Below are 15,644 nucleotides of genomic sequence, written 5' to 3' on the forward strand. Positions count from 1 at the left end.
TAATGTACATGCATGCTTACTTATTTATTTTTTGTACTCTCTTCAATTCTTCCTTGCCATGCCCACACAGGCATTAATTCTTGTATTTTTTCTCCTTTCTCCACCTTTTCAAACACACTTTCATGTAACAACTTTGGACAGGCTGTAGGTCAGCACTTGTGCTGTAAAGCCTTAATAAAAAATTTAATTAAATTCACTAACCCTGTTTGGTGGTTGCATGTGACTGAGGATTCATTATGTACTTGTTATGTGTATCATTATTCAATAATGATGGTTCATCTCTCTCAGAAATAACAAGCACCTCTCAAAATCACTTGCAGTAGGCTACTCGTACTGCACAAAGAGCACGCTAGCCTATTGTATCACCAGTTAATAAAGTTCAGTACACATGACAATGGCTTCAGTAAAAAGCAGCTCGATAAACAGACTTTGTGCCATGTAACACACGAAGCCAACGACCTGTTAGAAACAAGCCCTTGATTAATACTATAGTTACTGAAGGAGTGAATGCTAAATGAGTGGCCTACAAGGTAGTGTAAGGAACTGTCATGGTAACAGGACAGAGAAAAAGTGGCTAGCCACCTTTTGTGACTTGCAAATGTATCTAGTACAACTATAAGCATAGAATGTATAAGCATTGTGAAGTATGTATCTAGCTAGGGTCGTCACGGGTCCCTGGGTCCTTCAATCCTCGGTCCACTGTTTATACCCAGTACCTGTTTGGCACAAATTTTGACAAACAAATTAAATTGCACACTTTGTGGGTTACTAACAAAATTCCAGATACAGGGTCATTGTCTAAATTACTAAGATATACATTGTTAGGATTCTTCAGTGAATAAACACTTGTCAGGAATGATGTAATAATCACTGAGGTGATTATTACATCATTTCTGAAGGGTGTTGTATGTCTTACCTTTACGTATGAAAGACGCAAGCTTGAGGTAGTAATGATGGAGTAGATTTGACAGCAACTTTGAGGAAAAAATATGATCATGAATCGAAGGCACACAATGAAATTTACAGTGTTCTAAGATTATAAGAAAGTTCTAGAATTAATTTTGTCAGACAGCTGGACTACAAGCAATTAACTCAATGGAGTAAATGTTCTGGTCATGTGACCTATAAAATATTATAGATCTGCTGATGGCCACAATAAAAAGTACTTAAACAAGGAGACCATCACCTGAAAAAGCACAAATTTAATGTCTACTTTAGTTATGCTGCAGCTGGTTTATTCAGAGTAATGACCCTTACTAGCTTATCCTTACATTTGTTTGCTAACTTTTTGTAACATAATTCATAATTAGTAAGTCTGGAACAGTTTGCCAAATGATGACATAGCCAAGTGATGTTGTGACATTCCCCTCCCTGGCTTCCCCCTAAAAATACAAACCGAACATATAATCTCTTTTTATACTAAACAGAGTCTGTATGAAATAATAAATAACATGGTACAAGTAAATGTATGGGAAAAAAGCAATAAATATTTATACTGATTAACAAATGGAGCAAATAAGTACGTAAAGTCATAATCTAGTACCATATTTGTATTTCTCTACTGTTGCAGCAATTTCTTTAAGTTTCACATACTCTACAGGACCAGTTCTCTTTACCATACTATGAAACACTGACTGTTGTTTCTGTAGGAGGTTGAATGGTGTATCAAACTCTATCACTTTACCAGAAGATAAAACCTACAAATCAACAACATCTACACAATTATTCACTATCATCCTAACCCACCAGTACTCTATCAGAGTCCATTATTGTTTCCAGTCGGTGAGCAATAGTAAGGATAGTACAATGGTTGAACTTCTTGCGGATCATCTCCTGAATTATACCATCCGTTCTGCACTCAATACATGTCACCATCATACAGCTCTCACTTCTCATAACATCTTAGTAACTCACATTAAGTCAACATTTGCAGTTGCTTCATCAATCACAAGGATCTTGTTCCTCCTCAATAGTGCTCTTGCTAGACACATCAACTGTCTCTGACCCACACTAAAGTTAGAACCACCTTCGGACACTTGTGATTCTAACCCATTCTCCAAATTACTTATCACTTCCTTCAGTTGTACCTGAATGTAGTGATTAGCTACAATTTTTATATCATCTCATCAAACCTCTTCCAATGCATCCCATAGTTGGTGATCTTTAAGTTCATTGAATGGGTCCAAGTTATACCTCACAGTTCCACTGAACAGTACTGGGTCCTGTATCATACACACACTAGTCTAAATCTCACTACAATATACACAACACATCATCACCTGTGGAATAATTGACATCTTTTTACGAAGATCGTGTAGTCCTATGTCTGTTATTTGTATTCCATCAATTTCAAACACTCCTTCTGGTTCTGCTAATCTGAACAATGCTGACAACAATGAAGACTTGCCAGCTCCAGTCCTACCCACAATACCAACCTAATATATAATGTATACACACAACTTGTCACAGTCTAATAGTAATTAGTTATCAACCTTTTCACATGATTCAATTCTAAAAGATATTGACTTCAACACATAGGGATAATCAATGGCATATTTAAATTTAGTGTTGTGAAGATCAATCACTCCTTTGTCAGGCCATTGAAGAGGAGGAGCTTTGTCATGTGGAATAGTTTCCAGTTCTGCTTCACTTTCTAGTTGACCATAAGCCATGACTCTCTCCACTGATACTAACTACAAAAATGTACTGATCAAGCTACTATCCTACATTCAAGATAATTACAAATCTACCAAATTCTCCACTTCAGCACTTGCACGAATGCAATTTTGAAATCTGCCAATGAGTGTAACAGCATATACCATTGATAATCCAACCAATGCTGGATCAAGGCCTACAATAAATGCACATTAATGATGTGTAAGAATAAATAAAATGTTCTTACTATCTGCAAGTGCAATGGAAACAAACATCACAAACGTAAGAAAAAGTGATCCAGCTAAATCAATTCTCAGTCCAAACCATCTGGTGATAGTGATCTTCAAGTACCACCCTTTCGTATGTTCATTTTGATAGAAATGGAATCCATTTAAAAAGTTTGTCTGTTCCTTAAATGCCCTAATGGTGGATAAACCTTGGATTGTAGCAGAAATGTGTGAATACAATGGACTACGAGCTGTAGAAAGACTGTCAATAAACAAATACATAAATTTACATGCTTACCGATTGCTTCGAGTCTTTGTACATTTCGTGAAGTGCGGAGGAAAAAATGTCGAAATAGTACAAGCACAGTAACCATAATACTAGCAGGTATCGCCATCCAATAGTTGGCCACACATGCAGTTATTACAATAGCAAAAATCCTCAGGAGAAACTATATACAGAATATTACAATAGCTTCACTCATGGTTGAACTAACTGTGAAAAAATCAAGCAAAATATGAGGCAAAATGTTGTCTAGTAGTCCAGTATCAGCGGAGAACCTGTTCAACACACGCCCTGTTAAATATTACCATTAAACGCCTCATTTGCTGGTTGTAATGCATACCAACTGGATTTGTATCAAAGAACAGTATTGGTGTGCGTAGCACTGACTTAAACATTTTATTATGTAAGTTGCGAGCTGCAGCAAGACATGTCAGGAAGGTTAGTATAGCCCTTATAATCACTATAGATATTAAGCCTCCAACAATTCCACCATATATTGCAATTCTTTCGTGAGTAGTAAGACCAGTAACAGCAGATGTGTTTAATGATATGTTTTTGTTCTCTGGAGAACAGGAGCCATCTTGACTTGCCCTGTAAATGCAATAGCAGCAGTAGTAGCCACATCAATTAAGGTAATTTACCATCTCGATAGCCACCAGTCTGCTACAACAACACTAATCTATATTTACAAACACGTAGTTGAACACATAGAAATACTTACCACTAACCTCAGCTGCAATGAAAATGAAGACAAAAATAATAGTAATAAATGTATTTCCACCTTCTTTGATATATTTGAAATAAGTCTTATTTGAAATTGTACCATGAGCTCTCTCTTCTTCTGGTACAACATTGTTCTAAACATTATCAATACCAAGACCAGAACAGAATGTAGCTATTACCTTCTGGCTGGTTTTTCTTATACTGTTAATGTAATCATGATTAGATACTATAGAATACAATGATGGAACAGAATAAAGAGACACTTGATCCAAAAATGGATCTAAACTGGCAGGATGACTCTCAGGGTGTTGTGATCTAACACGTCTTCTTGTCTTCTCCACTGGTAACAATTGTGCATGACTTGACCTTCTCTCAATTTCTTCATCTGTTTCTTCTGTTACATCATCACACTCCTCTACTACAATATCTGTGACTACTAAATCTGTTGATTTTCTATTATCCTCTACATCATCAAATAGTTCAGTAGGGTCAACACCACTCGATGTTAACTCCTCATAATTTCCATATCCTTGTACACACCCCTACTTAACATGCAAATAACAACATTATCATCACTTTGTCTAGCTCAACACACAAACCTCCTTCAGTACTAGAATACGATCTGCATGTTCGGCATATTGTAACTGATGGGTCACTAAGATCACCAACTTATCAGCTAACACTCCACATATACACCTTATAATCATAACACCACTAACATCTATAATCCATTACTACATTAAACATTCTATACCCATCAAACAGGTGTCTGCTCACTGCAGCATCTACTGCACTCAGAGGATCATCCAACAACATGATGTCACTGTCCCTGTACACAGCCCTACACACAACACATTACACCATCACTGCTTCTCACATGATCTACACACACCTGGCAAGGTTCACTCTAGCCTTCTGACCACCACTAAGGTTCACTCCTCGTTCTCCTATCAAAGTCTCATCACCAAATGGCATTTCATCAATGTCCTACAGTATACTGTATTTGTGATTCAAAGATTTGAAGACATTGCATTACCTTTACAAGAGAGCAACACTCCACTACCCTATCATACCAAGCCTCGTCATAATCTTGTCCAAATAAAATATTTTCTTTTAATGTTCCAGAAAATATCCATGGATCCTGACTTGCATAAGATACACTACCCTCAATGTCTACTGACCCATCCAATGCTTCTAGTTCTCTCAGTAGACACTGCAGTATTGATGACTATAGTAGTAGTAAAGTATGATGGAGATCAGTTAGAGTAGTCAACTAGTAGACAACACACCTTTCCTGATCCCACTGGACCAACTACTGCCAGTAATCTGTTTGACTATATCATCATCTTATAATCTCACTTGACTCTCTACCAACTAAACACCTCACCTGATCTACACTGAAGTTGATGTCTTTTAAAACAACTTTCTCTCTATCCTACAACCATACACACATGAAGATACTGTATATGTGACCCAGTCTGAGAAAACCGGTCTTATCACCCATGTCAGCAGATTTGATTTTTCACCCAGGACACAGAGCTATATGAATAAACTATCTAATTCCACAATCAAAATCAGCTAGACTTGAGTGGTCTGGTTTCGCTGGCTGCTTTTCCCAAGCCCAGTGGTGATCCGTACGTGTGGTGTGGGGCCTCAATGGAGCTCTGGTCAGCCTGGGGATGACTGCATGTGGCTGTACAGCTCTGTGGTGTTGAATAAGTACCTCTGCTGTGAATTTCCTTTCATTTTAGCCAGTTTTGAGACCTCTACGGCCCAAAACTTGGCCTAATTCATCCCTTGACCTTCCTTTTCAATTGTTGAACACCATCTTGCCCGCCTTCCAGGGTCCCCGCCTCCCACCCAATTTACAGCTTGCCTGATACAGTCAACCTCGGTTTAAAACCTATCTAAAATGGTGAGAAACTTAGTTGTTGGCTACTTGCACAGTGGATGCTCTGGAAGGTAAAGAATTGGTGTAAAACGTGTGAAAATTTGGTACACATAGCTTCAACCATTGGCGAGCTACAACACACTAAATACTTAAAACCGGCATTTCTCAATACTTTTGAATAGGCGATAAGCCCAGTTTTCCCAGACTGGGTCACATATGTTGTTAAACTCTAACATGTGTCCAGGATGTTGTTAGATTATTGACTATGATCCTGGGAGTTACTCCATTGGACAATGATCCATGTCCACTATCATTAGTGACTTCTTCATTGACCAACTTAAGAGAAGGCATCACATTAGGGGAACATGATCTACTAGTTGTCTTGACTGGATCACTGTCTGTACCAGGTATTGTATCACCAAGTTCTGGTAGTAATAGTAGTTTCTGAATAACAGTACCACATAACATCCACATGTATACTACACACTTGTCATTGACTATATATAGAATGTTCAATGTGCATCTACAACAAAGCCATACATAGCCGTGAAATTTCAAAATCACAAATCTCATGAGTTATTACTTTTTGGGTTTTGCTAAGGAACATAATCAGAATAAAATTTGCACTCCAGCTACCTATAATGTACATAGCAAAAAGTGTTTTAAATTGTAAAATTATGAAAATTCACAACCAACAAAATATAGCAGGGATATCACTGTATTAAAAAATGTTATATTGATATACATACCTCAATCCTTTTAATGGATACTGTCACTTCTGACAACGATAGTAGACCAAGAACAAAAAACTGGATACAGTAAAGTCTAATATAAGTAAATAGTGCAATTGCTGTAAACACTTTCTTTGGAGTGAGGGAATTTCCTACTCCAGCGTATGTAGAAAATGTAATAAAGTTAATTAGACTTAATGATGAATAGAAAAGTGCGTAGTTAAGTCCTCTAATCATACTAGCTTTAGTGATGATGTTGCTCTCCTTCCTACCACACAACAAATGATAACGATGATAATGAATGTGTTACTAACTTTCTGATCTTCTTCACATATTCATGGAATGCCCACTCCCAGGCATACATCTTGATCAGTCTCATACCACTGATGATCTCATTCATCACTCTCACTCTCTTGTCTGTCACTTTAGCTGCTTTAAGCCTGCAACACAATTATCAGTATAGTGAACCCTTGGTTATCTGAACCCTTTTGTTCTCGGGCAATGATAAAAGTGTTCAGATATGTGAATTGTTCGGATAACTGAAGCCCATACATTAACATACAGAACTCTGTTGAAATACTCTAATAGAACATACACATTACTCAAATACTCTAATAGAACCAGGCATGGGAGGAGTACATTGGTTAAGTAAAGTACAAGTACTTTTGAGATTTACTTAAATATAAGTACAAGTACATATGGTTATGTAAATACAATACAAGTACTTTTGATAGTATTTAAGTATACACATTTAAAGAGAAAATACTACTCTTATCACTTAGCGTTTGAAATTTCACAGTTTCTACAAGCATCAACTACGCAAACCTGCAGCTGGCATGATAGCTAAGTGGTGTATTTAAAGAATAAACACCACTAATTATTGCTATGCAATGGTGTGAAAAATTGATATTGTGACAATTTCATGTTGGCTGTCCATGACATCTAAATACACAAATCGTCACATTCATGAAAGTGAACTTGTCAGACTACAGTTAGCTGTACTACCAACTTTCATTGGCTATACTTTCAAGTATGGAGTGTTTTACACATTTTGATTTTCTTGGTCAATCACAACCTGAAATCAACTGTAGGTAGTATCACAACAGATAGAGGGACTCAGATGAGTGAGTCCTTATTTAATTCCAATGTCAGCTTCTGCATTTCACATGTATATGCACATATGAGAGGACTTCATTGTACTTCATGTACTTCAAAATACTTTTAAGTACCTTAAGCACATTGCTTAGGACTTAAGCATAAGTACAAGTACATTACATTTGTACAAAAGTATTTAAGTATAAGTACAAGTAATCAAAAAGGTGTACTTAAGTACAAGTAGCAATGTCAAGCCTGAATAGAACAGTCACTTGTAGGGTATGGATAAACGAGGGTTGGGTAACCAAGGGTCTACTGTAGTTGCATACACCAAACTTACCTATTATCTCAACTAAAGGTGATTCGAACCACAATGTCAATGGTAAAAGTGCTCAGATAAGTGGATAACTGAAGCCCATACATTTATATAGAGCTCTGTTGAAATACTCTAATAGAACAGTCATTTCCAATTTCAGAGTCAGATAACTGAGGGTCTACTGTATTATAAAAAACTAGTAACAATAAAACACTCTAAAGAACAGTAAACAACTATTCAGGGACGTCACGCATGCATAAAAAATCTGTGCTTAAAATATAGTAAGTCGAAAAACTATTCAACTATACAAAGTGTTGTGTAGTCAAATAGTTTTTACACTACAATAAGAAACACGTAAGCATAAAAACTATAGGTAAAGCGTTATCTATTGAGCACAAAGTAATACATAACAATTATTATTACCTCCACTTTGTATGAAGTTTAGTACCAATGTACTGCAGTGGTGGCTGGAGAACAACTACTAATATTCCCACTAGACAACTTGGTCCTAGTTCTCTCCATAATATATATGTGAATATCGGGACAAGTAGTAGAATAACCCACAACTGATGAACATATTCAAAAGCCTGCATTATCATTGTACATGACAAATTGTAACTAAGTAGGTCACATTTACCAAATCAAATCGCTGGACATCATTGGAGGCAATATTTACAATGTGTCCGATGGACAGGTGACCAATGGTGGAGTGGGATAGCCTTAATATCTACAGTGAAATACAAGCTTATCTGCATGCAGTTGTAAAGCTATTAACAATATTGAGGGAAATTAATGTGCCACAAAACACTGTTTGGAAACAATATCTTAATAAGGAAAATTAAACTATCATGCTAGCTTCAGCATCACAAGTAGGAGTAGCTCTACAAATTTCGCTGACTGGTCCAAATGAGTAGCAGTTTCTGTACTCATGCATGCATCACTATGCATAGCTACGGTCAGCCCTGTATGACACTTGGGTTAACAGCAGCCTCTACAACTTTGGAGTGTTATATATTTTACATTAATTATTGAAAAAGTGTACAGCAAGTAACTTACCAGCTGCACATGTTTAGTTGCACATAAGTGTATTGAGTGTGTGAAATACCATAACAACTGATTGTGGGAAGTAGCCAACCATCACAATTGACAGCATGTCCACGATGAACAACAATTAATTGTACTGTTCCTTGCTGCATGGCTAAACATTTAGGACAGTTATATATGTGTGTGTGTGTGTGCGTGTGCACGCGTGTGTGTGTGTGCGCGTGTGACTGTCTCTGGCAAAACCGGTCTTATCACCCATTAACAGTATATAAAGAAATGCCAGTTTTAATATTCAGAGTATTGTAGCTTGCCAATGGGTAACTACGTGGACCAAATTTTCACACGTTTTATAACCTTCCAGATCATCCACTGAAGTAGTCAACAGCTAAATTTCTTATCATTTTAGATAGTTTTTAACCAAGGTTGACTGTATCAGGCGAGCTCTAAAAGGGTTGGGAGGTGGAGGCCTGGAAGGCTGTTTTAAAAATCAAAGAGGAACGTGTTGGGATGAATTAGGCCACATTATGGGCCATTCAGGGCTCAAAACTGGCTAAAATGAAAGGAAATTTACAGCACAGGCCATTATCCAATACCACGGAGCTGTACAGCCACACACAGCCATCTCCTGGTTGGCCAGGGCTCCATCAAGGCCCCAGAGCACTCATACGGCTTGCCACTGTGCTTGAAAAAGCACCTAGCAAAAGCAGACCACTTTACCCTGATTGATTGTGACAGTCAAATTTTGCATTTATAAAGCTTTGTGTTTGTGTGAAAAAAATCAAACTTCCTGTCTTGGGTGATTAGACCGGTTTTTGCAGGTCCAGTCACATATTAAATGCTATCCCACTAGGGACCTGTGAGAAGGCTAAAGCCTGTGAAATACAGTGAGTCAGAAACATGTAACTAAAATGTTGAAGAATGCAGAAAAAAATCCCAGACCCAGTGATGACTTGATCCTCCACAACATGCAGTCTAGGCGTGTTATCAAGACATGTGGTGGCTAGCAGTGGTGGATATAGGATTTTGAGAAGGTGGTTGCTGAAAATTGATATAATATTAATAGCTATAAAATAAGGCATCCAAGGGAATGGTCCAGAAAATTTGAGAATTTAGAAGCTCTGAGGTCGGATTTAGGCTACAACTACAGTAGAATGTTTAAACTATATGAAAGCAAACTAACTGTCGTTTTTAATGTGGTGGGAGTTGAAAAGTACAGTGTTGCTGACAGTTTAATGGCTACAATGAATGCTAATTCAATGCACTTGCATGCATGCTACCAAAACACAGTGGTATTATACAGTATTTTGATATCAATACAGCATACAAATTAGACTGTCATTAAGCCAAATTTAAAAGGGGATTTCTGTTGAAACCACAGAAACCCACCTAGGTACACCACTTGGTAGTGTGTCATCGTGCATCCAAGAAAACTGGTGCACCACATTGTGACAGGAAAAACGAAAATGAGTTTTTCATACATGCATAACTCCATAGTCTCTTCTCAAAAGAACATGATTTTTTTGCATTTATAGCTGCCCACTACCTTCAGCACTTCACATACTTAAGCAAAATTACCTAATGTGTTCATGAAATGCCAAGCCCTCAAAATTAGGCTTAATTTTCTTCTTAGTTTTTCATGGGGACATAAATTTTTGTGTCTTTTGCACACTTTACAAAAACCAGTAAACATTGTGTAACTCAATTGTCACAAACTTTGGCATGCATTGGCATATTGAGGTGAATTCACATACCCTGGTGCAAATCTAGGGAACATTCACAGTTATGGACAATTAAAACATACCATGCCTGCAGGGTAAACCACAATGGGAATACCTTGAAAATTGGTCTGACAATAGGTTAACTAACCATCGTAGCTCAAATCTTAATTACAGAGTTACAAAGGAAAAATGAACATTGCAGGGTCAAAATACTTTAATAAACCAGTAACCAAGTAGCAAAAAGTGCACAAAAATTGTTGGAAAAGTATATTTAACTCCCAAAACCCTTGACCACTGAATCACTGTTATCAGCTGCTCAGCTCACTTAATTTCTGCCTTATAAATGAAAATTCCTTTAATCTGCTCTATAAAAAATCTAGATTGTTCTAGAACTGTTCTATGTAATGTAGTGTATGTTTTATTAGAAATCCTTGAAAAATGTCCACTCTATTAGAGTATTACAAACATTACGGTCAAATAAAATCTACAGCACAATACTATTGTGGCTTCTGTTTTCCATTATCATCATTGTGTCTTCAGACAAAAAGAAATTGGATAATAATAAGCCCCAAAACCAGTTTATGGATGGGTTTGGGGTATTAAATAGACAAAAACAAGTAACAAAGAGTCAAATAAAATACTTTTGTAATTTTTGTCATCCATGCAGTTGATGGCTGGCTTTAGGGGTATTACAATATTTAGGGGTATTACAGTACAAAGAGAAATAAAATTAATGCTAAGCTGTGAAAAGACAGTGTAGCTTTCAAATGCCTGGGTGAAGTGAATCAAAGGTGGCATGCGGCCAAGAAATGGCTGCAGTGATGTCAGTTTTAATGGACTGGAGGTCATCTACACCTGCAATGGACATTTAATCCCTACTTCAGTCATGGCTAACTCTGTATATGATTAAAATAAGAATTAGATGTCCATTAGTATAGGTACAGTAGATTGTTTCATTTCCTTTTATTTTTATGATCCCCACTCACAACTGATGCAGCATGCAGTGAGGTTACAGAAAGCCTGTGTAGCAGTGAGTCAGATAAAATGAAACAAAATTTAACATATTTATGCCAAATGTAAAATATTTCAGACCAAGAGGTAACTTATCCACAGACAGCTTACAGTGTATACAGCCTGGGACCCAGGGATTTCCTCTGCATTCGACTGATATATAAACAGTAAGGACTTTTGGTGATTTATTACATCACAAAGTGTTGTTAAGCAGTATTGCAGTTATCAGTATTACCTTGCTATATATGGCTCCAGTCACTGTTATTCTGTTGATCATTCCAATTTTGTGCGACCAGTAAAACACCCATGTGTGGTGAAGAGATACATAAAATGTTACAACAATTAATCCTGCTGCAATTAGGTATGCATTTCTGGTGGTAGTTTCTATATCTTTCTCTATAGAAGTGATCAAATGAGAGACATTTTCAGCTTTTAGCTTGGACAGCTCATCTTCCAAACTTTTCTTTTCACAGAAGAATTGTGATACATATCCCACAAGCACTGACTGTGTTACTATAGCAATGAACTACATATTGGAAAATTACAAGAACATACAATGATATAAGTCATTGATTGGTAAAATAATTTTTATTGCAATATACTATTTGATCACTCTACAATATTGTGATCTAATGTACTGCCAAAGCTTATTAATACTATTATGCTAGTTAAGCTGCGTGAGTGCAATATGTATAAAAAAGGGTGACTAATACAGCACGAGGCGAAGCCGAGTGATGTGTTTGGCTTGAGACCACACTAGAGTGCTATTTTTCACATTTTATGAGCGTGGAATGCTTTAACTGCTTTCTGGTTGACTTTGTTTGGAGCGATCATTTTGTAGACTCAAACCACATTGGTTTTCAGCCATCAAACAATGGGTAAGTATCTATATATTACAAGTTTGGTCATAAAACATACTTCTGGCGATTTAAAACGATACACATGTGATCAACACTGCTGTACTTTCTTTTCAGTGCTGCATGGAAATAATAGCACTCTTATTTGTTTGATCTTCGCCCACGCAAGTGCTTTAAATTCATGTACAGACTTCTTTACTATAGAAACAATAATATTAGCAATACTGACAATGAAATCCTGTTTTAAAAGACCAAGTATATAACTACCGAAGTATAGTAGATTGTGCTTTTCTCATTTGATAGAACACAGAGCTCCTTGCAAATAAACTATGCCGATACCACAATTGCTAGCATTACTACTATATAGGCCTAGTAGTAGTAATCAATACACACATACTTCAGTACTATAGAGTAATCCATGAAGTACTATCTGCCACTTGAAGCACTGCAATAGAGCAAACCACAGTCGAGGTTTTAAGTCTTTGATCGTCCGTCTTGTTTCATAAAACCAGTACCTAAATGGATAAACAGTACCACAGAAAAACAGAATGTGCTTTTACAGCTGTTTCTCTAACTACAGCTGTTAAAACAGGCCATTTGGCACATAAATAAATCTCTAGTATGAGACAACTGCACTGTCTGGCTAACAATGTTCACATTAAAATTGTCAGATATGCTTTCTGGAGTTGAAATTCTGTCGGTGTATACAGCCCACACAGGCAGCGCTCTAGTGTACATGGCAAAACACTGAGTGACCAGAGATGCTATCATTGGTTAGGTTGCACAAACATGACATTTGTGTATTTTTTATTATTGCAGTGCATCCAGAGTTCTCAAAGTGGGCCTGGTAATTGCCAATACTACTATCATCAATTTTGTATCCAACTCCACCACCTCCTGTCCTCTGCCTTTATGTATTGAAGCACCTATGATACAGCTGCTTCACTTGCAAAAAAAAATTGGTGCAGAGGATGCTTCATAAAATCCAAATGCTCTAAAAGGCTTTCATTCTTTAGTGAAAACTTCACGTTGTGGTATATCACAATGACAGAATCACATGCAGTAGGTAATGGTAACAAGATGCATTTTTTCTTGCTATCATGCAGGAACCAACTTAAAGCAAAACAGGTGTACTCAATTACTTGTTTCTCATCTGCTTTACCTTTTACCCTATCATCTCAGATTTCTAATTTGAACTCTTACCACATGTGTATACATGCATTTAATGCTGCAAAATACTACCAGCAGAATATACCATATACCACGAAACATATGTATCAGCTTCGCTAATTCTTGCAGTGAAAGATAAACTGCTCTAGCAAAGAATAATTAATGGCATAGCTGCCCACCCACACCTAAATCTCAGGAAGAAAAACCTGTTCCAAGAAACAGATAGACAATCGTGTTTTATTGCCTGGCTTAGGCCATACCTACTTGAAAAGTTGTTGCTTGGATCCAACCGACCCAATTTTGCACAGATTTTAATTAGAAAAGGAAAAAAAAAGATTATGTGACCACTAGAAATTACTGTATAGCCTAAATATTTCGAGGGGGGAAATTTTTCACTGGTTTAGCAGTTTTGGGGATTACCAGCAAAAATTTTATCTTTGAAATATTTAGACCTCCATATAGTCTAATACATTTTGGGAATGTTTACAAATCTGCAAAAAATAATTATTTTTAACAGCATTGCTCAACCTCGAAAAATTTGCCCCTCAAAATATTTAGGCTATATGGACGGTACTTTTGTAATTGCTGCGAAATGATCAAGATACTCTTATAGAACAGTCAGTTGGTACAAGTTTGATCTCAAAAGTAATATTATCTGTAGGCGTAGATCACTTAAAGCCAGCATTCCTCACCCCTGGCTAAGATATTCCAATACGTGACATCAGCACCATCTATAGCTCATGCACGCTACATACAATATATGTAACTATATATTAACTACCGTACACAAGGAAATTTTAACGTCAAAAAAATTTGACGAATTGGTTTAATTCATCAAATTTAAGTTCGTCAAATGTTTATAAGCACCCTTAAAAGTACAGGTTTTGCCTACAATTTCTTGACTTTCGTCAACATTTTATTCGTCAAATCTGCTGAAGTCTGAATTCGTCAAATTTTTTTGACGTCAAAATTTCCTTGCGTACGGTAGTAGCTATGTTTATAAGAGTGGATACATATGTGGCTTGTAACTAAAGGGATTCAACAGGTCTGCATACAGTACAGCATATTAATTTTACCAAGAGTACATAATATATATACCTAAATATATATATTATGTACTCTTGATTTTACTTACTGATCTATTTTTGAATTAGTATATGGCTTGTAACCAGGGTCATAAACATGTCAAAACTACAGCTACGTAGCTGTTTTTTTTCCTACCGACTGACCCATTTTGTTGTAAAATAACAATTTTTCAAAAATAGGTATAGCCTAAATAAAATACAAGTGTACTTGCAAATATTAAATACAAACACTGATATTAAAGTTATACTTGTTGAATTGCTCCAACAGATGCTGTGATCTAGCCTCCTTGGGTGTGGCATACAGGTCTTCTTGCTTCAGCTCACGTGTGTACCCAATCCAGAAAAGAGGATCCAGCCAACTAACAAGATGGGCATGCATTATATAACTCACATAAACACGGTTTAATTCGTACATATAAAACAGTCTTGAAAATACATTTGCTTTTCCCCGAGGATTATTTGCAGGGAGTTCAAGTTGTGGGCATGGTTTAGAGTTTCCACTTCGCATCGTTTTATTTTCGTTAAATCACCCCTAGATCAAAATCATCATACTACGGTAGATGCTGTACCCTCGGCTTGGTCGATAAAATTTATATTACGCGCTATTGGTGCTGTTTAAGTTTGATGCGCTTATTTTAATATTCGTCAAATCAGGGGGTATATTATCTATGGTCAAATACCGGGTATTCTTTGTGGCGCAAGTGATTTTATCTGCCTCTGGTACAGTTAGCTTTCTTTTTTTGAAGAATGTATACATATATAGCTAATCATGTTATACATGCATACCTGACCAGAGCCTTAATAGTAATGTTCCAAGTTGAGTCTCATCAGGTAGTGA

General features: G+C 36.7%; 1 protein-coding gene across 2 annotated transcripts; it reads right to left on the reverse strand.

The window, feature by feature from the left end:
* Positions 1-1,414: 1,414 nt before the first annotated feature.
* LOC136268460 (ATP-binding cassette sub-family C member 4-like) lies at positions 1,415-15,413 on the reverse strand. Of its 2 annotated transcripts, XM_066063811.1 has the most exons (29): positions 15,220-15,413; positions 15,055-15,165; positions 12,949-13,066; positions 11,930-12,220; positions 8,559-8,648; positions 8,345-8,508; positions 6,825-6,950; positions 6,529-6,778; positions 6,014-6,223; positions 5,276-5,323; positions 5,178-5,222; positions 4,925-5,116; positions 4,781-4,875; positions 4,643-4,729; positions 4,488-4,584; positions 4,068-4,430; positions 3,894-4,022; positions 3,807-3,844; positions 3,506-3,756; positions 3,377-3,456; positions 3,181-3,331; positions 2,903-3,133; positions 2,751-2,851; positions 2,493-2,693; positions 2,280-2,435; positions 2,133-2,222; positions 1,915-2,087; positions 1,747-1,852; positions 1,415-1,697 (listed from the first exon to the last, which is right to left on the reverse strand). In XM_066063811.1, exons 1-29 carry the CDS (start codon positions 15,312-15,314, stop codon positions 1,530-1,532), a joined length of 4,257 nt encoding a protein of 1,418 aa, XP_065919883.1. In that variant the 5' UTR covers positions 15,315-15,413; the 3' UTR covers positions 1,415-1,529. The 2 variants fall into 2 exon arrangements, with proteins under 2 accessions (XP_065919883.1, XP_065919884.1); XM_066063812.1 differs by lacking the exons at positions 8,345-8,508; positions 8,559-8,648; positions 12,949-13,066; positions 15,055-15,165; positions 15,220-15,413 and having other exon boundaries at positions 11,930-12,068.
* Between the last annotated feature and the right edge of the window lie 231 nt (positions 15,414-15,644).

Source organism: Dysidea avara, chromosome 10, assembly GCF_963678975.1.
Source record: "Dysidea avara chromosome 10, odDysAvar1.4, whole genome shotgun sequence".
Taxonomy (NCBI): Eukaryota; Metazoa; Porifera; class Demospongiae; order Dictyoceratida; family Dysideidae; genus Dysidea; species Dysidea avara.